This window comes from Manis pentadactyla, chromosome 2 (assembly GCF_030020395.1).
Source record: "Manis pentadactyla isolate mManPen7 chromosome 2, mManPen7.hap1, whole genome shotgun sequence".
Taxonomy (NCBI): Eukaryota; Metazoa; Chordata; class Mammalia; order Pholidota; family Manidae; genus Manis; species Manis pentadactyla.
The window spans coordinates 130,842,379-130,864,376 of NC_080020.1; the positions used below are offsets into that span (position 1 = coordinate 130,842,379).

The following is a 21,998-nucleotide window of genomic DNA, read 5'->3' on the forward strand; positions in this document are numbered from 1 at the left end:
GCAGATACACTCATTTTTATTTTATTACCTCCATTAGAATTTGAACTTGAAGGGGGGGACTCAGTCCAAATATTTTTATGTGCTCCATCCTCTGAATGACTAGTGTTAAGTGATGTATACTCCTCCCAGTTACCTTAGGGGATAATTGTTTTGTTTTTGTTTTTGTTTTGTTTTGCTATAGCTATTGTTTTATTATGGTAAAAAATACATGACATTAAATTGGCCATCTTAACCATTTTTAAGTGTTCAGTTCTGCTGTGTTAAGTGCATTCACAATGAAAACAGATCTCCATAACTTTTTGATCCTGCAGAGCTGAAACTCAACATCCATTGAAGAATAGCTCCTCTCTTCCCCTCCCCCTGTCCCCTGACAACCATCATTCTACTTTCTGTTTCTATGCATTTGACTACTTTATGTACCTCATATGGAATCTAGGTACTCAATACATAGAATCATACAGTATTTGTCTTTTTGTGATTGTCTTATTTTACTGAGCATAATGTCCTTAAGGTTCATCCATTGTGTAGTGTGGTTAAGATTTGGTACATACATGCCACAGTTTATCCATTCATCCACTGATCAAGGGGGCATGTGTACTGCAAGTGGTTATTTGGACTGCTGCTGGCTCTCGGCTCTTGTGAGTAGTGTTACTATGAATGTGGGTGTGCAAATTCAACTGAGTCCAGTTCTGATAAGTTTTCCTCAATTAATTCCACCCACCAACTACTCTCAAGTCATTGTTACTGTTATGCAGATACACTCATTTTTATTTTATTACCTCCATTAGAATTTGAACTTGAAGGGGGGGACTCAGTCTCTTTGAGACCCTGCTTTCAATTCCTTTGGCCATATACCCAGAAGAGGGACTGCTGAATCATATAATAGTTCTAGTTTTAATTTTTTGAGGAATTGCTATACTGTTTTCCATAGTGGTTGGATAAATTATTTTTTATTATTTTAATTTATATCTGCTGAAATTCGTTGTGATTGAGCTTTTAGAAATATACATCAAGGGAACAATAAAGCTGGGGGCTTGGCATTCTGATTTGTCCTTATTCTCTCAAACCTTCTCCCCCACCCCTGGAAATCCTGGAATGTGGCTACTTTTCTTCCTCCTCAGTTCCCCTACCATTTTATTCACAGTACATATGGTTGTCACGAGTGAGGTCTCAGTTTAATTTGGTTCAGAATTTTAGCGTTAGAGAATTGAGTGAGTTTTCTTATGGATGATTGATTAAGAGGAGTCTCAAGGGGACATGTATACTGCAAGTGGAAATTTATCCCTTTTCTTTGTTAATTCTGATCTAATTGATCAAGGCTTAAATTAATGATGGTACCTGAGAGAACTCTTTTGGATGTTCTGTGTTTGCTCAAAGTATATTGATACAAAAACTTATTGTTCCATTAACTGTACAGGTTTTCTGAAGGAAAATCAGTATTTATTCATTATTGTGAATAGGTCTTCTGTCAAATTTGTAGAATTTCCATGGGTAAGTTAATACTGAAAGTAAGCTTGGTGTACTTTGTATTCTTCAGGTACATTATGACTTTGGTCTGCGTAACATTCTGTCAGTTTTGAGGACATTGGGAGCAGCAAAGAGAGCCAGCCCCACAGACACAGAGTCCACGATCGTCATGCGTGTGCTTCGAGACATGAATCTTTCTAAACTGGTAAGATTCACAGATGGAAACATTCCACCCACTCAAATGTCAGTTCAACTAACGATGCACAAATGAGATTTAGAAATATTTAATTTAAGTTGCTCATTTAAAATGCTTAATTATCAGATAAGGCACTGGAGAACATAACTTTAAATGACATTTTTTAAGAAGTTATTTTTGTGGTAACTCATCTCAAGTCTAACATATACCTATTGCAATAGAATTGAAAGTCCACATGTTAAGTTTCTTAATACCTCAAGTCATTTTTGTGTTGAGCTAAAAATCTCACCTTCTTCAGAGTCTGTGGAGACTAGTAGGAGTTGTATGTAAATTCTACAAGTGTGTAATAATGTCACACACTTTCATATTACAGTAGAGACTAGTTGATAACCAATTATCTAGTATCAGTGGGTCTACATACAGGGTGACAGAATGATATATTTTTTATTTTTAAAATAAAAGTATCAACCAAATTCCAATTCCTGAATTTGTTACTATTGCTCATTTAAAAAATTCTTTCGAACTTAAATGAGAAATCCTAGGCTATGTAGTAACTCCCCAAACTGGTTATTTTATGGAAAGGGTGTCATGTAGGAAATATTTTCTTTCCTTTTTTTTCTCTCTTCTTCCTCCCTTTTCTCCCCTTCTTTTTATTTTTAAAAAACTTTTTATTAAGGTATGATTAATATACACTCTTATGAAGGTTTCACATGAAAAAATAATGTGGTTACTACATTGACCCATATTATCAAGTGCCCCCCATACCCCAATGTAGTCACTGTCCGTCAGTGCAGCAAGATGCCACAGATCCACTATGTGCCTTCTCTGTGCTACACTGTTCTCCCCGTGAACCCCCACACCATGTATACCAAACATAATACCCCTCAGTCCCCTTCTCCCTCCCTCCCCTCCCGCCCTCCACACCCCTCCCCTTTGGTAACCACTAGTTCCTTCTTGGAGTCTGTGAGTCTGTTGCCATTTTGTTCCTTCAGTTTTGCTTCATTGTTATACTCCACAAATAATTCTCCCCTTCTTTTTAAAAAGTAAGTTTTACTTTATGGGAAACATGAGGGAAATAATTTGAGCTTCAGTGAAGTTGATATTTTATTTACAAAAAATAAATAACATGGTTATTATAAACAAATAAGTGGTTATGATAAAGTAACCTGGGTTGTGTGGGGCCTTTTTGGTTTATGTCTACATTGCTATGTTTGTGCCAAAATAGTCAGTGTGATTCCCCTTTCTTTGTTAGATTGATGAGGATGAACCCTTATTTTTGAGTTTGATTGAAGATCTCTTCCCAAATATTCTTCTGGACAAGGCAGGTTACCCTGAACTGGAAACAGCAATTACTAGACAGGTAATTTCATTGGGCAACAAGGACTGTGTCTCTTTCATCTGAACTTCATGGGAACAAAGGGAGGTGCAGTGGCCGAATCTGCGGCTGTTGTGACTCCTGCTGTCAGAGAGGCCCTTGCAACAGCATTGACAGAGCTCCTCTTGCCAGGGGGTCTCCTACTGCTGCACGATCACCTGTCTAGTTGGCCACCTGCCAGTGGCCCTGTTATTGGTGGAAACTGTTCCATACCAGCTGCTGAAATAAAATGTCATGGGTCAGTAGGGGCCAGTGGGGCTTAGCTGGCCGCCTTGCCCAGGCTTGCCTTGGCTCTTTCTGGGCCTGGTGTTTGCATGGTCTCTGGACTGCTGCCTCTGAGCGTCATTTGCAGTGATCTCATGCAGCTCCTCAGCTGTCACTCTTTTTACCCAGGTCCTGGATCACTTGTGATTTCTCCCTTGGGTTCTGAGGATCTACCTTGCTATGTGAATCAGTAGGTGTCAGGATTTCCCATGGGACTTGGTACAGGCTTTAACTTTTTGTAATTTCCTAGGAATGGAAATACATCATGTAAACCTTGTGCCTCGTTTTCCATTCCTCAGAACAGTTTGGAAAAAAAAAGTTTTATGCAATTGGTGATTAGCTTGTATTTACAAAATACATTTCAATTATTTGAAGATACTTGTAATTAAAATCAAATATGCTAGCATTTAATGGGTATTTTCCTTTAAAAACCAGTATATAAAAATATTAATTAGGTAAGTATGATAATTCATTTTGCAAGTGGTTTCTCATCAGATGGCCAGATTAATTGTAACAATGCCTAAGGAACTAAGTATAAAAGTAATTTATAACGTGACTTACATTAATAATTTGTAGCATATGAAAAATCTGAAGAGCAAATGCATAGTATAAAATGATACATGATTATTATCTAAAAATTATGTAAGTAAAAAGCATCATTTACTATTGGTTTAAGCATAGCGTGACAGCAGAGAGCATGGATAGGAAAGAGCATGGAGCTGAGTTTCTTCTACTGAAATACTCATTCTGTAACTTTGCAAGTAGTAATCTTGGCTGAATTGCTTAGTCTCTCTGTGCTTCAATTCCCTTGTTGGTAAAATGCAGGTATCAATAGTACTAATCTTCTAGTGTTGTTATGAAGATTGAAGTTAGAAGTGTTTGTCAGAGTAACTTCCATATAGATGTTCGACAGATAAAAACTACCCAGTAGATTTACAAAGATAGCTTGAAGTTCATATGGAATTTTACCTTGGTATGCTACAATTTTTTTTTACAGTTGTTAAATATCATCTTTTAAATTAAATTTTAAAAATACATTTTGATATTTGAGTCTTTATTCTCAAGTTGCTCCTAAGAAATGCCTTCAACAAAACATTAATATAAATGTATTCAGTTCCCAAAGACAAATGCAGCTATTTCTTATTAGTTTGGGATAATATTTTGATTATATTCAGCATGATTTTTATCTTTGTTTATGTATTTTTTTCTGCATTATATTTTTTGTGGTAAAATGCATGATCTAAAATTTACCATTTTAACCATTTTTAAGTGTACTGTTCAGCGGCATTAAGAATGTTCACATTATTGTGCAGCCATCACTACCAGCCATCTATCATAACTCTTTTCATCAAACTAAAACCCCGTAGCATGAAACGCCGACTCCCCATTCCTCTATCTGCTCCCTGCGCCATGGCAGTGTTTATTTTGAGCACCGTGTTAAGTCGAGACCACTGTTGATGTGGCCTAATGTTGGCGTTTTGTTATGATTTCAGGTTGAGGGAGCTGGTTTAATTAACCATCCCCCTTGGAAGCTGAAAGTCATCCAGCTGTTTGAAACCCAGAGAGTGCGGCATGGAATGATGACCCTGGGGCCTAGTGGGGCAGGAAAAACCACCTGCATCCACACCTTGATGAGAGCCATGACAGGTAGGGAAGGGTACAGTCAGTCAAACTGCGTGGCGCTGGGCAACACATTTAAATAGTTGTGACGCATTTGAATGCCCCAAGAGGGACCCAAAGGTAGATGCATGAATATGTGTTTTTTATAGGAGGGCCTGTTGCTTCCTGGGTACATTTGTGGGTATGTTAATGTACATTTACTAGGTATATTTTAGAGATAACATATTACACTACTGGATTAGAGGGGAAAAACATTTTTTTCCAGCTTTGTTGAGATTTAATTGATATGTATCATTGTGTGACTTTAATGTGTAGAACATACTGCTTTGAAGCATTTATATATTAGCAGCAGAGCATTAGCTACCACCTCCATCTGGTCACATAGTTACCATTTCTTTTTTGTGGTGAGAACATCTAAGATCTACTCTTTTAGCAACTTTTTAGTGTATGATACAGTATTATTATCTATAATCACCATGCTGTACGTTAGATCCCCAAACTTGTTAGTTACCTAATTGGAAGTTTTACCCTTTGACCAATATCTCCCCATTCCCCCCATCACCCACTCCCTGGTAACCATCATTCTACAATCTATTTCTCTGAGTTTGACATTTTTAGATTCCATATATAAGTGATATCATAAACTATTTCTCTTTCTTTGACTTATTTTCACCTAGCATAATGCCCTTAAGCTTCATCCATGTTGTTGCAAATGTCCTTCTTGGATGAATAAAATTCCATTGTGTACATATACCATATCTTCTTTATTCAGTCCTATGTTGATGGACATTTAGCTTGTTTCCTTATCTTGGCTTTTGTGAATAATGCTGCCAGAAAAATATATTTTTTAAAGTGACTTTATGCATTGTGTTATGTTTTACCTATGTCATTTAATTTTCACAACGATTTTGAGATGTGGCTATTTATTATTCCTGTTTCATACAAAAAAGTCAAGACTCAAATAAAGAAATGCTCAAGGTTGCAAAGATGATAAGGGTTGGAACTCAGAATTAAGGACAGGGTCTACTAATGAAAAAATGCAGACTTTTCCAGTATACCATGCCACTTCCCAATAATGACTTAATACAACATGCTACCTCTTAATAAACAAAAAATAATTCTAATCCCAACTCTTGAAATCTGTGTACTGACAGTCATCCTTAACATGAGATAATTTCCCACCTGGAATAGAAATAAGATATTTTTCTGGTGAAATTAAGTGAATGCATTTAGTTTCCAAAGTCCCTAAGCCTTGCATTGAAGTCCCTACCCTGAGGTCATCTGAGAATAATGGGCATTCATGACTATTCTTGCTTTCCCTGGTTCTGAACAGACATTGATGACTCTCTTCCTAAAAGCATAGGCAACCTTTAGCCATGGCAGAGTTGAGTCCCAAAATTTCACAGAACTTTGGCAGTTGGAATGCATCTTGTATGGACCCACAGGGAAAAGGTGCCTCTTTGGGTTTTCAGTCAGTTCACGGAGCTCCAATGCCCTGATAATGAATTGGTGCTTGCTGGAGACTGTACTTGCTCTAGGGTCCTGCACACACTGGATTTAAGCTCAGCATCCTCAGCTTTGGGGCCAAGTGAATTCTGTACATCAGGCCTCTACCAGAGGGTCTTCACACTGAGACAGGATTATGTTCTCAGCTATCACCTGCCTTTGCCAAAACTGAGAGCTCATACCTGCAGGATTTATCATGTGTTTTCACGTGTGCTGTTAAGATTCTGTTTTGAGATTTTTACATAGCTTTAAAATGATGTGTTTTCCTCTCAAATTATGCTTCATAATACTTTCGTTGTTTTTATGTAGCTGCCTCATTACCAATAAACTTACAAATGCACCTGGTACAAGGACTTGAACAAAATGAGTACTAAATATTAAACAATACAGATATATTATGTATAATATGTTTAAATTATGTAATCCATGTGGCATCACTGGCTTTGGAGAAGTTCTTTATGAAGATGAATTAATTATTAGTCTAATTCATCTTCACTAAATTAACCTGTTCTTGGTTTTAGTGTGTAGGGCAAACATTTGTTATCATTAGTAATACATTGCTTCTTGTTGAAAATTTTAATTACCCAAATGATTGAGAAGGTAATTGGGCTGAACTTGTGGATCTGTGTATGTTACCTGTTCCCTTATTATTGTGTGTTTTTTTCATCAGATATCTTTGATGTTCTGTACTTGGAGGTTCTGCTAGGTTCTGTACTAGAGATGGGAAAGCAGACATAAAAAAAATGGCCATATTTTCAAGAAGCTTACAGTGTAGCAAGTGACACAACATGGAGTTTCTGTGAGGAAGTTTGTACAGTTGTGCTGTGAACAGAGGCAAAGGAAACCAGAAACCTTTGAGCAGGTGCTACTCTAGCTGAGGTGTGAGGGTTCAGTAGCAGGTGGATTAAGAACAGAATGAAGAGCTGTGCAGGTAGTGAGAAGTGCTTTGGCTACAATGTAACTTGCATGGGGTGGGACTTGGGGGAATGGGGGTGGGGGGTTAGCAGATGCTATGGGCGCCCAGTGCCACATCTCCTTGACCCTCCCTCCCCTGCTACAGATGCAGCTGTTGGGCAGGTTCTCCCCCAAATGTCAGTGGTGTCTCCTAGTTTTGCAGCCTCATGAGTTTCCTTGAAGCTAGGGAACTGACTTAGCCTGAAAGTAGTGATTGGGTGGGAATTTATGCCCCTGAGGCAGCCATACCCTCACCCAATGGGGGAGAAGAGTTGAAGACAAATGCCCCACATCCTGCTATTAGAGGGACAGTACATCTGTGACCTGTTCACCAGAGAGCCCCCATCAGGGCTTTCTCTCCTTTTCTGTCTTGCTCTATCCTTCTCCTGGCTTCAGACTCCCAGGCCACATGACCTTGTCTCAGGCTTTGCTTTCTGGGGGAATGCAAATGAGCACACTAGGCATGGCATGAGGAGCTTTGTAGGTCTGCTAAATACCTAGGTTCTGATCTGCAGGTGATGGGAAGCCACTGAGCTGGGGAATGGCATGACCAGCTCTTTGCAGAAGACCATCTGGTGGCCCTGTGAAGAACAGACTGTGGGACTTGGGGGGTGAGGTGGTCTGTAGTCCAGAAAGAGGTGACAGCAGGATGAGGGTTCCTACTCAGGGCCGAGTCCATGAAGGTGGAGCCATCAAGACAGTAAAGAAGAGCCTAGGAGGAGAATTTAGAATGATTAATTTAACCAATATTTTGAAAGTTAAACATTTTCCCATAGGGTGTTCTTATAAAACTGTTACGGTATTTTAAATGAAAATGGTACATTTCTTCCTACTACCATAATGAAATAATTTTTTATAGTTTCTTTTATATGGGTAACATACCAAGTCCAGTTTCTACCTATGATGTGATCATACACTTAAAGAGTTTCCTGGCCTTTTGTAAAGTGTGATTATATTAAAAACCTGTTGCTGGTCTTATAGATATTATTTATTAAAAATGCTGAATTGTGAGTAACTTGAACTTGAGTACTGTAAAATATTGCAAATAATGACTCCCATTCCTTTTGCAATTTTTAAAAAAGTGAACTATGGCCTAATTTTCTAAATGAGTTTTAATTTAACACCTTTTTCAATGTGTGTATGTGCGAATGTGTGCCTGTCTTTGTTGCTCTTTCACACAGTATGTAGTATTTTAATGTCTGTTTTTTATGATTTTATACATTAAACCTTATTCTTCTCCTGCTTATTAATCACATTCCTTATATACAGAATGTAGGGTTTGAAAGTATCTTTTCTGAAGTTGGCGACAAAAAAAAAGTTCCTGATTCCTTCAATGTTAGTGTAGCTGATTTTTTCCAAATGAACAAGAACACATCTTAGCAAATCAAAGTTTATAACGGAGGGAATGAGGCAGCCTCTAGGAGATATTTCAGATGCAAGATTTAATTCAGTACACTGCAAACCAAAAGATTTCTGAGCTGTGAAATTTGAAGTGTTTCCAGATTGCATTAATTCCTTCATGGTATCCTTTTTCTCCCCCTTATGTAACATGCAGTTTTCTTTTACAGAAGAAGAAGAGCAAAAATGCTTTAGTCAGTAAAATATAGTGAGGCTAATTCTGACAACTCATAATGCTGAAAGACATATATTTTCAAAAGAATTTTGCATTTTTCATAGTTTGAACACCTGCTGATAGTGCATAGCAAATTAGTCCCATATTGCCTAATGATGGTTCTCCTGTTCTGAGTTGTTATAATTCGCATTTACTTGGTGTAGATTGTGGAAAAGTGCACCGGGAAATGAGGATGAATCCCAAAGCGATCACAGCCCCACAGATGTTTGGTCGGCTTGACGTGGCCACGAATGACTGGACTGATGGGATATTTTCTACGCTTTGGAGGAAAACACTGAGGGCTAAGAAAGGTAGAAGATGAATTACAAGTACTATTTTTGATATGTGGTTCTAAATAAAATCCTTGGTGGCTGTTTATAATCAGTAGAACAACTGTATTCTTCATATAACATCTTAGTCAAACTAAGGAGTTATAAATCAGTGTGATATTTGTGAATATTGAAATTATTGGTTAGTATATTTAAAATTCTCCTCTCCCACCTCCCCCTTTTTTTTGGCTACAAAAAGAATTATTTTCCTCTTGAAAAAATGTTCCTGTATCCCTGTGGTATCTTAGAAAAATATATATAGACAAAGCTGTTAAGGAAAATTGATAGTATTGAATAAAGTGTTCTTACCATAACTATTTCCACTGGCTCTTTTAAAAATGTACTCTTATTTAAGTCTGACCTATTTTTAGAGAACTGATTCTCCTTTAAAAATCACAGGAGAAAATGGGTTTCTTTGGGAAGAAAATTGTGTATACCAAAACAAAGTCTACATTGAAGTAACAAATTATTCTGTTTAGATAGATGTTCACTGATGTTCGGTTGTGTAAACAAACTTGTTAAGGACTGGGGTTCACTCTGAATATGCTCAATTATGAAGTCTGCGAATTGAACCCAGTGTTTTCAGAAAATAACCTCAGATGGAAGAGGTGATATTAACTCTCCTCTCATTGTGTTTTCTCACTCCTGAGTGAGTAAGGGAAAGGGACAGTGGATGCAATCACAAGGAGAAAGAAGAACACAGGGGAAAGAAAAGATACTGGACATGACTTCATGAGTCTATGCTTTAGGCAACAGCAATCCATTGAAAAATGTTCATGGTGGTGTCCCTGAAGTTCTCATTTAGCGAATGTAGCCGATCAACCTAAAAGCAATTGCCAAAAGAGAAATGAAAACGCTTAATTTCTGAAGTGTTCTCATATCAGCAGTTGTTTAACTGGAAATAAATCAAATTTTGTTTCTGATTGGTTCCAGTAATCCTGTGTAAACACAGATCCAGGGACCAAATGTTACTTTAAAGAATAGGAGCTCAGAGAGGTGGTTTTTTTCCCCTCCTAAAAAGAGGCAACATAGGCCTATTCTTTCAAAGCGACTCTGGTGATTAGATCATAATTCTACTTAAATTTGAGTCAAATGAGCATAATTAGGATGTTCAAAGCAGTTTATTTGATGTAGAATGTTCCACAGTTTGTTGCACAGTGAGTAAAAATTAGAACTACAAACTTTGTCTTGGTATTGGTGAGGAAGAGAGGTTAAGAAATCGAGAGGAATTATTGACCAAATACCTACATTTACAGTGGCATTCCTGTTGAGCATCCTGCTGATGTTGGTCAATTTTTTTTAAACCTCCAAATATCTCCTTAAGTGATTCTTATGAAGTTTTACCCCCAGTGTCCCCTCTGGACCTGCTCTATTAAGCAGCCAGGTGACCTCAGCCTATCAAATACAAATTGTCAATTCAGTCTAGTCCAGCTCTCAGAAGATGATCATTGATCATTGCCTTTCTTGAAACTCTGCCATCACTGGCTTTGGGGATATTTACCAGCTCCTCTCCTCCCACTTCTGCTTCCCTGAGAGGTCCAGCAGGGGCAGGAGCCAGAAAAAGAGACCCTAAGAAGTGTATCAGAAGTCTAATGGTTGAAGGGCTCTGTCCTCAGACATCTTGTCACTATCTACACTTATTATCTAGAAGAAATGTACCCATTCCAGGGTTTTAAATGCCATCTCTAAGCTGGTGGCTTCTGCATTTTAATCTCCAGTCCTGACTTCTCCCTCGGTTGTCCAACTTAACAGGTGTATGCAGTCTCTCCTGTACCTCTCAAGCTTAACATAGGCAAGCCAGAATCAATTCCACGGCTCTGCCTGTCTTGGTCTGCCTGTCTCTCTGACTGCTCATGCACATCCCTTTCCTCCTTCCCCTCTTCTTGCTAAGCAGATTCCACTTCTTATTGTTCCTGGAACATGATCACCCTTAACTTGTACCCACCTTGCACATGCTATTACCACTGCCTGGAAAATTCAACCTCACTTACATCATTTCATTCTCCTCATGAAATATTTCATTGACCACCTTATCTAATGCAATGCAACATCCTCTTATCCTGCCTAATTTTTCTTTTCATATACATTTCTTTGCTGATTGTTTTGATTATCACCTCTGTCTCTTAGAATGTAAGCTCTATGAAGACAGCATATCTTACCACAACATCACCAGGTCCTAGAATAGGGCTGGTACATTGAAGGTGTTCAATGAACAAATGACTTTTTGCTTTGATTATGGGCTTTAAACAATTCATATATAAAGAATCGGAAAAGATCTGTGTGATAAAATAACTTAGATGAAAGCTTTATTTAAAATTTAATGAAAATTACATAAAATTTTAGAATTTCTTCAAGCATGGTGGTTATGTATATATGCATATGTGTATGTAGTTATGTATTTATGCACAAATGTGTATGTATGCTTTCCTCCCCTGTCTTTCATGGGATATTCTAGGGGAGCATATCTGGATAGTTCTTGATGGTCCAGTAGATGCCATCTGGATTGAAAATCTGAATTCCGTTTTGGATGATAACAAAACGCTAACCCTGGCCAACGGCGATCGGATTCCCATGGCTCCAAACTGCAAGATTGTTTTTGAACCTCACAACATTGACAATGCTTCGCCTGCTACTGTCTCAAGAAATGGAATGGTTTTCATGAGTTCTTCTCTCTTGGACTGGAGTCCTATTCTTGAGGTATGATTGGAATCTTTCTATTGTATAATTAAATAGGAAAACAGAGCCTTTGACATCCTTTTAGAACACATGCTGATTTATCTGCAGACCTGAGGTCTAAGTGCATTTGAATGCTAACGTCTGTGAAAGATCCTTGAGTGCTCTGGGACATTCCTAACCTGATTGCCCCTTACAGGTTTCATTCCCTAATCATTTTAGGCCTGTGAGTTACACCCCATGGGTTGTGGAGTAATTGCAAGGCCTGGGTTAATCAATAATCCCACCAAACTGTGGCTGAATAAGTAAAATGTAATCTTATCACTTTGGGGATTCATGACATTTTAAAAAGGTACTCATTCACATAAAGTTTGAGAACAATCATAGAATATTAACTTGAATACAATTTATTAAAATTGCATATAAAAAATTTTATGAGATCCAAAGGTCATAATATTAGTTTTAAGTTGGTACTTGGAAATAATATTTCAGATAATATCTCTTCAATTCATGATAAGGTATATTATTTTATTACTACCTATATATTCTATAGTATGTTGACTATAATTATATTGTAATTAAGTGCCATGTATACTTAGATATTTCCTAAATAAATACTATATTGTAAGGCAGAATGCTTATTAGATTAGCCACCTGTAAATTTTTTTTTGACATTGTTGGTCAAATTTATTTTCATTAATTAAAAATATTATTTTACCTTTATTTAATAAAATAAAAACATTTTTATTATTTCATTATTTCATTATTATAAATTTTTTGGAGATGGTTTGGATTGAAAAATTATGAATTTGTAACTTAATAAATAAAGTAGATGTTTATTTTATATTGCCATTACATTTTTTTGTTCCTTTTTCTATATGTGTATATTTTAACTTATAATAGTGTCTTTTCAGAATTTACACAACTCTGGGTTGCCTAAGGGTTTAGATTTGGTAGAGCGTGAAAATGTGAAGAAGGAGGAGATCATATAGTAAAGTGATTTGGATTTGGGTGTATGGTTGAATACGTCACTAAAAATGCTTCTGAAGGTTTCAGATTTCACAATTAAATGATCTATCCATTAAGTAGAACATAGAGCAAGTGTTCTCAACCCTGGCTTTGCAAAGATAATCTCCAATGACAGTCCTTTAAAATACAGATGATTGGGTCATACCCCAATTCTTTCAAATTAGAATCTCTGGGGAGGGAAGTTTCAGGAATTTTTTTTTTTTTAGAAGCACCTCAGTAGATTCAGGCTTGGTAACCACAGATATAAGAGCAAACTCCAAGTGAAAATGTAATTATGTGATATTCCCCAAATTCTTCAAAATCACAAAGGCTTTTAAAAATATTTTATTGCACTACTAGCTAATGAATATTTAATGTTTGCTATTTATGATGTAAGCTTCTATTACTTTCTGTCTACGTTGAGGCTGAATAAGGCCTTTGCATTAATACTATGCCTACCTGATGTTTATATCTGCCTTTAAATAATGTAGTTTCTTTTCAAATGATTAGCAAGAAGCATGACTCACAAAGAATCAGACTAGAAGTGCCTAGAGTGGTGCAGGGCAGCTCTGGGTCACAGAGGGCAAGAGAGCAGAGCTGTGGTTGGGGGGCCTGGTGGTCTCTGGGAGCCGGCTGATGGCTGGGCCCCGGGTATGGCATTTTTGATTCCATCTGGAAAGTGCTGTTTTGTTTGTGTTGCTGTGGAACCATGGTAAGTTCATGAATTGCTGAGTAATTTGGGATCAATATTTTATCGCTTCTATTCAGAGTGTGTGAGAATGAGCTGATCTTTTGATGCCAGATGCGATTTCCTCACCTTAAGAAAACATCGTTGTGTCCGAAGTGGTATATTGTTATGACCACATGCATTTTCCTGACATTGAATTCCCCAAGTGACTAAAGTCTCCATCTTCCTGAGGATTCTTTAATATTATTTCTACATGGGTTATTAATTAAATTGGAAGAAATAAAATGAAACAACCAATTGTGATAAATCTTTGTTTCTCTTTTCTTAAAATTCTGGGTATGGATTTCCTTTGTTCATCTTATATTTCTTTTTCAAAATTATTTCCACATGTGCCTCACATTTTCTCCTAGTGTATTTTAATCCAGAGCTGAAGATTTTTCCAGACCTGAGCATATGTACATCGTAGTAGCTGGACATGTGGACACTGGAGCATATTCTGGGGAATTCTGGCCTTGCCACCTACCAGCCGTGAGATCCTGAATGTGTTACACTTTGGGCCTCAGTTTCCTCATCTGTAAAAGGAGAATAAGAACTCCTACTTCACAGAGTTGTTTTGAGCATTAAATGAGTTCATACATGAAAGAATTTATATAAAGGCTTAGTACACCATAGGGGCAGTATAATCATAAGATATTATGCTTATTGTTAATCCATATTTTGAAAACTTCTGTCTGAAAATAGCCATTTTCCTGGCAGGCTAATAAATTTAATTAATGAATTAATCTCTAAACAGGGTTTTCTTAAAAAGCGCTCTCCCCAAGAAGCTGAAATTCTTCGTCAACTATACACCAAGTCTTTTCCCGACCTGTATCGCTTCAGTATTCAGAACTTAGAATACAAGATGGAGACGCTTGAGGCCTTTGTAATTATGCAAAGCATTAACATGCTTCAGGGACTCATCCCTCCGAAGGTAAATCGCTTGACTTTCTAGAAATTTCTCTTAGCTGAGCCATGCTGGGCAGAAATACAGTATTTGAAGTTGATGGTGCAAGCTATGGGGGAGGGGTATGTTCATACGTGGACCCTGCCTCTTTATATTTTTTTCAACAAAGCAAGACATGGTTTTGGAGTTTAGGTTGGGCTCACAGTCATTTGTGAGGCCTGAATTTACTTTGAGAACCAGCTTGCTCTTCCCAGTGATCAGTTCTGCCCTTGATCCTTTATATCCACCTTTTCCTTGTTTTCCTCTCCGGGGAAACTCTTGTGCCTTTTATATGTTTATTATTTTAATTGAAGCCTGAAAGCTAAGTTTGGCTTGAGAATCAATGAGTTGAATAAAACTGCCTCTCGCGCTCAGGAGCAAGGTGTGGAGGCCACCGCAGAGCACCTGGGGAGGCTGTACGTGTTCTCCCTGATGTGGAGCATCGGGGCGCTGCTGGAGCCGGATGGCCGGCGCCGCGTGGAGCACTGGCTGCGGGCCCCGGAGACGCCCGACTTGGACCTGCCGCCTCCAGCGGGCACCGACGACACTATGTTTGACTATTACGTCACCTCCGATGGTGAGACGCCGGCTTCCTTTCACACATAACACGTGGGAAGCGTCTTCCTAGCTCTTGGCTACAAAAATGGAAATTTTTATGTGTGAAGAAAGCTAATAATTGATTGTTTTTCAAAAATTTGCTTTGATTGTGTTCCAAATGCACATTTTTACCCTTGTTAAATATATTGTACACTGAGCTTTTAATGAATTAAAAATGAATTTAAAAAACCTCCAAATCAGGCCTGTTTCCCCATTTATACAATATAACTAGTGATTTACATAAAAATTACCAAGTGTGAAGTATATTTTTACCAAATATGTGTGTATTTATGCATCTATATATATATTTGTGTGTATATATATATATATATATATATATACACACACATACACAATGTTTATATTTTATTTTGAGTCTTACAATTAAGGAAGTATGTAATGAAAAGCTTGTGAGACTAGACATTTAGAGTGGTTTTAGGTACATACTGCTGCTATCGTGTGTTCTGAAGCTTTTACATGCTTTATTGAACAACCATAAGTTACAAAGAAAATTCCCAGATATTTCCTAATATATCCACATTGGAGTAGTTTCTTGGGAAATTTTGGCTCAGCTAACACATACTTAAATACTTAGACCTCAGATTCTAATCTTTATTTTATGGGGAGTTTTTGGAAGATGCTTTCTGGAGATGTCAAGGATGCCTGCTCGTCACAGTTTGGAGCTACATTAGTAATAGTGATATGAAGCTGTTCTGTGCTTGCCTCAGGTGAATGGATGCACTGGAACACACGTACCGAGGAGTATGTGTATCCATCTGATGTCACCCCAGAATACGGCTCCATCCTGGTCCCAAATGTTGACAATGTGAGGACTGACTTTCTAATTAAAACCATAGCCAAACAGGGCAAGGTATGGCTTTTTAATATTTTTTCTTTTAGAAAAATAGTGCATTTGAAAATGTCACCAGAAAACACAAAGCATCTTTTGTTTATTTCAAAATATTTTATGTAGTTACATAGAATAGATGGAAATACCCAAATTGGTATACATTTTTTATTATTCCCAACTAACAGTACTAGAGTTGAATAGTTCTGATTCATAATCAAGTCATTATTTTTCATGTGTCAGTTCCTAGAAAGTGAATTTTGACTTGTTTTTCCAAAGGGAAACCCTTCTGTTTTGATCACTGGGTTGATTTGCCAGGGTTTCCTTCACAGAATACCACAGACTGGGTAGCCTAAATAACAGAGGTTTATTTTGTCACTGTTCTGGAAGGTGAAGTCCAAGCTTAAGGTGCTGGCAGGTTTGGTTTCTTCGGAGGCCTCTCTCCTTGCAGATGGCTGCCCGCTCATTGTGGGCTCCCGGGATCCCCATCTGTGAGCACGCTTCCCTGCCCTTCCTTTGGGTAGCCAAATTTCCTCTTGCGTAGATGCCAGTTTGATGGAATTAGGGCCCACCTTAGAAGCCTCATTTTAACTTAAATCACTTCTTTAACGACTGTTTCCAAATATCGTATTCTGAGGCACTGGGGGTTAGGACTTCAACATAGGAATAACATAGGAATTTGGGGGGTACCCAGTTTAGCCCATAATAGTCATTTTATTGTATTTCTTGAATTTTTTTCCTCAACTCCTACGTGAGGCTGTGCTGTTAATTGGTGAACAAGGAACAGCCAAAACTGTCATAATCAAAGGATTTATGTCAAAATATGATCCTGAAAGTCACATGATCAAAAGTCTGAACTTCTCTTCTGCAACAACTGCACTGATGTTTCAGGTACTGGCTCTTTGGTGTTGCTCATTAGCTCAAATATGTGATACCCGCCCCCACCCCCCTCAAATCTGGGGTCTCAAATCTCTTTACTGTCCCACCTGTGCCCACTGAACATCATCTTCACTTTCACAGGTGTGATAAATCCTCTACACATGTCCTCCACTGTCTCTCCTGTTCAACTACAATAGAATCTCTCCCTAGTTAGATTATAATATGTAATCTTAATTGATGGAGGGATAAAAAAAGATATTAAATACCTTTTAATATCTTAAAAGCCTCAATACTGTTTAAAATATCTATGTAGAAAAGCCTGTAAACAGGCAAAATCCCAAACTGAAAGAAAGTATAATTTATTCCTCCACAGAAACCTGCTTGCTCTCCCTGCTGTCTGCTTTTCTGTGGGTGTTACTGTTGTTCTGGACGTCAGGCTAGACATGTTGGAGTCACCTTTGATGGGTCTCTCTTGAGTGAAGGGCTGTTAATGTGTCTAATGAAGAACTTTTCCTATCTCTTCTTTTTTCTTCATTTATCCTTACCACTTCTATGTAATCCACGTCATCATGATTCAGCATTAGCGTGTTAGCATGGAACATTCCCAACCGGTCTTGGTTCAAGTCTAATTCTCTTCCGTTCCTGCTTTTACTCCTCTTCCAACCTCTGGTTCCAATGTTGCCACCTTTATCTTGTACCCTGACTTCATATTCCACAATGGTTCTCCATTACCAGTTGCAAGAAGGAGTAAAATCTTAGAACCATAGCACATTGAAGATTTTACCCCATCATATAATTGAAGAATAACAGAAAAAGACCCTCAGGTTTGCACTGATTTTGTCAGTGAAACTGCCAAATGACTTGGGTTGGCAGCACCTGGCTGTTCTTTTTTCTGCTATTCCTACATTGGTTAAGAACCTATTGAAACTGGGAAAGAAATAGTAAATGCCAGTCCATGCTTTATTATTTGCAAATCATCTATGAGACCTTCATTAGAACATTAATACATTAATGAAGAATACACATTTTGTAATTTGAAGATGGAAGGGAATTTTTTAGGGGAACCTAAATCCAAAGCAATTTGCTTTTCATTAACTTTGTTGTTCTTCAGTTGCTGGAATGAAGTGTCAAAAGAGCAATGAAAATTGTTGAGAGTATGGCTAAATCATGACTTTTGACCACTTAATGTAGTTGATGACTGCACAGAGATGGAATTTCCAATACTGGCTAGCCTTCTATCAAATGAACACCATTCACCCAGTGTTGTGATAGGAAGGTCTGGATGGAAGGTCAGCCCTAAACTGCAGTGACTCAGCAGTGGTATTTTTGTGTTTGGGGAACAGCACATCGAATTATCCTAGGCTGGCAAGTTGCTAACATTATACCATTTCCTTGATATTTTACACTTAAAGAACTTTTGTTGGTTTTACTTTAGAAAAGCATCCTTTTTCAAAGTTATAATTATAACTTTACTGATACAAAGGTTTTAAAACATGAAATCAATGTGTGATTTTTTTTTCATGTGTTGAATAATTATCAAGCTATTCACGTTTCTTCAGAGTGGATTACATCTTTAGGGTTGCAATGCGATTCTGACAGTAACTACCTGAGTACTAAAGGCTTTACAGGTGCAGGGTTCAGTCTCCCCCACTTTGAATACTGGCCACAAGCTCAGGGGTTCCAAGGCCACCAGAGCTTCTGAATGACGGGCTATAAATTCAGGGGTTCCTATGACAGTCTCAGTTTTGATAATTCACCAGAATGACTTACAGAATTCAGGAAAGCACTATGCTTACGATTATAGTTTTATTATGAAAGATATGAATCAGGATCAGTGAAAAACAAAAGATGAATAGAGCAAGGTTTGGGAAAGTCACAAATGGAACCCTCTGTGTCCTCAGAATGTGTCACCCTCCAGGTACCTTGGTGTGAATCACCAACCAAAAAACTCACCTGAACTGTGATGTCCAAAATTTTGATTAGAGTTCCATTACATAGACTGATGTATTGAATTCTTGGCCATGAGATTGAATTCAGTCTCCAAACCCTCTTCTCTCCTGGGAGGTCAGCTGATACCTTGTGGTTTGAATCTCCAGTCCTTAAGTCATAAGGTTGGTCTGCCTGGTGTGAGGGGGCTGAGGGATCTGCGATGAAGAACAAAGCATTTGTATTACTCAGGAAATCCCAAAGGTTTAAAGGCTCCCTCCTAGGAACCAGAGACAAAGGACAGCCACATTTCCTTAGTTATATAACGAGACCTTGTCACTGTATTTTTGTTTGTAAGTAACTCTTGGTGATATTTACCTCTTTAAATCTATAAAATAGATTTCTAGAAGTGGTAGTGTAGTGTAACAGAGAATATGTGAAAGTATAATAATTAGGACAATAGCAAAGCAGGCTTTTAAAGCATAAAAATCTTTATTCTTTAGGGTCGCATTATCGGACTCACAATGACTTTAGCCCAATTCCCTTCTACCCTTCAATGTGAGAGTGGCCTCAGTACTTTTTCTTTCTCTGTTCAGAAGTGTCACAGAATCATTTACTCTCTTTAGTGTCTGTTTTGACTGCTGAGCATCAGAGCTCTCTATTAAGCTAGACTCATTCGTTTTAGAAAGCTTTCAATTAGTCAAAATGCTGTAATTAACGTTCTCACTATAATTTCCAGCCATTCATGCTAAATAAGGGCTGATGGAGTTAACATTTGTCTCAGTGTCTTCCACTTTTTTGGATCCAAACCAAACTGAAATTGTAGATGAGAAAATAGATACCTGGCCCAGGAAGGACACCTGCCTGATCCTTGATAGGTAGTTTTCATCAGGGCTTGTGTGTTTTCACCGTGGAGGCACTTTCACATCTTTTATCAGTAGGAAACCGAATACATGTCCCTTTTGCCTGAGGTAGCCTAGTTTACTACCATTCACTTTAATCATCAATGGCATTACTATTAAAAGTGTGTGGTTTGGGCAAAAATTATATAGCCACCCTATTTTTTGGCTCAGGGAATTCAGAAAAAAATTCATTTTTTCCCAAAGCAAATATTATTTTAATGTTTTTTTCTATGTTTTGGAAGTAATCCATACATATCTTTAAAAATTTAAACAACACAGAAAGTTAAGAAGTAAATTCAAGTTTCTTAAGAGAATTTCTGAAAAGATTTATCTTTTCTAAAAATAATCTTGGAGGTGTTTGAATACAGCCACCATCTTACAAATGGTGGCATAGCAATAAGTTTTGCTTTATAAAAATGAGAACCATAGAGCCTGGAAGAAAATCACAGTGTTTTCTAGACTTACAACCACTTTTCCAAATGAAATCTTACACAGAAGACTGAACTATAAAATGGATTACAATGGATTTGCTTTGGTGGAATTGGGGCTGGGCTCCTAAAATCCCTTCCAATTTATCCTTGCTTCCTGCAGGGGCCCCTGCAGAAAATCTTTTTGACCCCTCAGAGCACAGTATGAAGGGTAGTTTCCAGAAGAGAATCATAACAGAGAATATGTGAAAGTATTTTTTTCATGGTAAAGCTCTATAAAAATGTCAGGTTTGATTGTTAGTATGAATTCACTCAGATGGAGGGAGATTAAAGTGCTTGTCTGAGTTCACACAGTTGGTATCCGAACCTTTGAGAAACTGGTCCTTATTTGTTCCACTGTGCTGTTCCAGTTCGCCCATATGCCTCCTTCTAATAACTTTTCTTTATCCACACTAATATTCAAATGATGGATTTATCACTTAGTGCATTTATTTAATTTTTACCTTCTAGTTACGTATTTTCATGTTGTTTTCGGTATCATGTCCTGTTGAGCATTTTAAACTTCACTAATGTAAGATTGTTTCATTTGGTTTTGGAGAATTATAATAAAAGGAGAAGATCTTACTTAGGCAGTAGATTTCTTAGTAAAGAGCATAAGCTCTCCATTTTTATCTTTTAGCTAATAGCTGATATGAAAGCCTAAAATTAAGTATATTTTACATGTCAATTTAGTTGGATATGATATGTAAGAAACATGATTTCAGTGCTGGTATATAGAGATACCTATAGTAATAATAAAATATCTTTCATTTTTATAATGCATTAAGCTCACTAAATGCTTTCATATATATCATTTATGGACAGAGTTGTATATATACACACATACGTGTATTTATATGATTTATAAATCTTTATATACACTCCCACTTCTGAGCTATGGTTTAGAAATACTAAGTGACTTACATCAAATCACAAAGTTAATAAGTGAGAGTGGGGTATGTGGTGGGGACTTGATAATGGAGGGAATCTTGTAACCACAATGTTAAAAAAACAAAAACAAAGCTAATAAGTGAGAGAAGTAGAATTTAACCCCTTTTTTCAATTTTAAACCAAGTCAGTGCTATTGTATGAGGTTATGCAGATTTGTGCTATGTCCCATTCTCAGAGATAATAATGTGAATGTAAACCCTTGAAAGTCACCAATGGGGATGCCCTGGAGTATTGAGCAGGATTGCACTGCCCTTTAGAAAGCTCATTCCAGCTGCAGAACAGAGAACAAGGTGGAAGAGCTACGGCTGCACCCAGAGACCCGAGAGGAGAGGGCTTTTGTAATTCCTCAGGAGGGAGGTTGGGCTGGACCAAGATAATACAGGGGGAATGGAAGCCACATACGGATGTGCTTGGTTGTAGTTAGGAAGCAGAATTGTTCCATCTTGTCGCTGGTTGAGTGGCTATTGGTGGAGAAGAGAGATAGAAGAGAGAGAAAAAAGTTGAAAGTAACTCCCAGGTTTCTTGTCTTTATTATCTATGTATCAAATTTTTTACTGATGAATGCATTGTACATACCTTTCTAGATACTGAGATGCAGTGATGAGCAAGAAAAACAAGGTGCCTTCCCTCCTTAACGGTCTGGTGGGAGAGACAGACAATAATTGAATGAATCTACCTATGTTTATTAACTGGATTATAGTTGGTTCCACCAAAACAGTGGGTGAGGTGAGACCTCAAATCAAGGAGATCACAAT

The 21,998-nt window shown here is 37.6% G+C and overlaps 1 protein-coding gene across 3 annotated transcripts in view; it reads left to right on the forward strand.

Moving 5' to 3' along the window:
- Nucleotides 1-21,998, forward strand: part of DNAH5 (dynein axonemal heavy chain 5) — a 257,848-nt gene that overhangs the window by 146,837 nt on the left and 89,013 nt on the right. For all 3 annotated transcript variants that reach the window (XM_057496308.1, XM_036896717.2, XM_057496315.1), the window contains exons 39-47: nt 1,538-1,672; nt 2,916-3,023; nt 4,796-4,949; nt 9,159-9,305; nt 11,779-12,020; nt 14,486-14,662; nt 15,050-15,251; nt 16,000-16,142; nt 16,875-17,009. In XM_057496308.1, the coding sequence (XP_057352291.1) occupies nt 1,538-1,672; nt 2,916-3,023; nt 4,796-4,949; nt 9,159-9,305; nt 11,779-12,020; nt 14,486-14,662; nt 15,050-15,251; nt 16,000-16,142; nt 16,875-17,009 (1,443 nt within the window). The remainder of the gene's footprint in view (nt 1-1,537; nt 1,673-2,915; nt 3,024-4,795; nt 4,950-9,158; nt 9,306-11,778; nt 12,021-14,485; nt 14,663-15,049; nt 15,252-15,999; nt 16,143-16,874; nt 17,010-21,998) is intronic.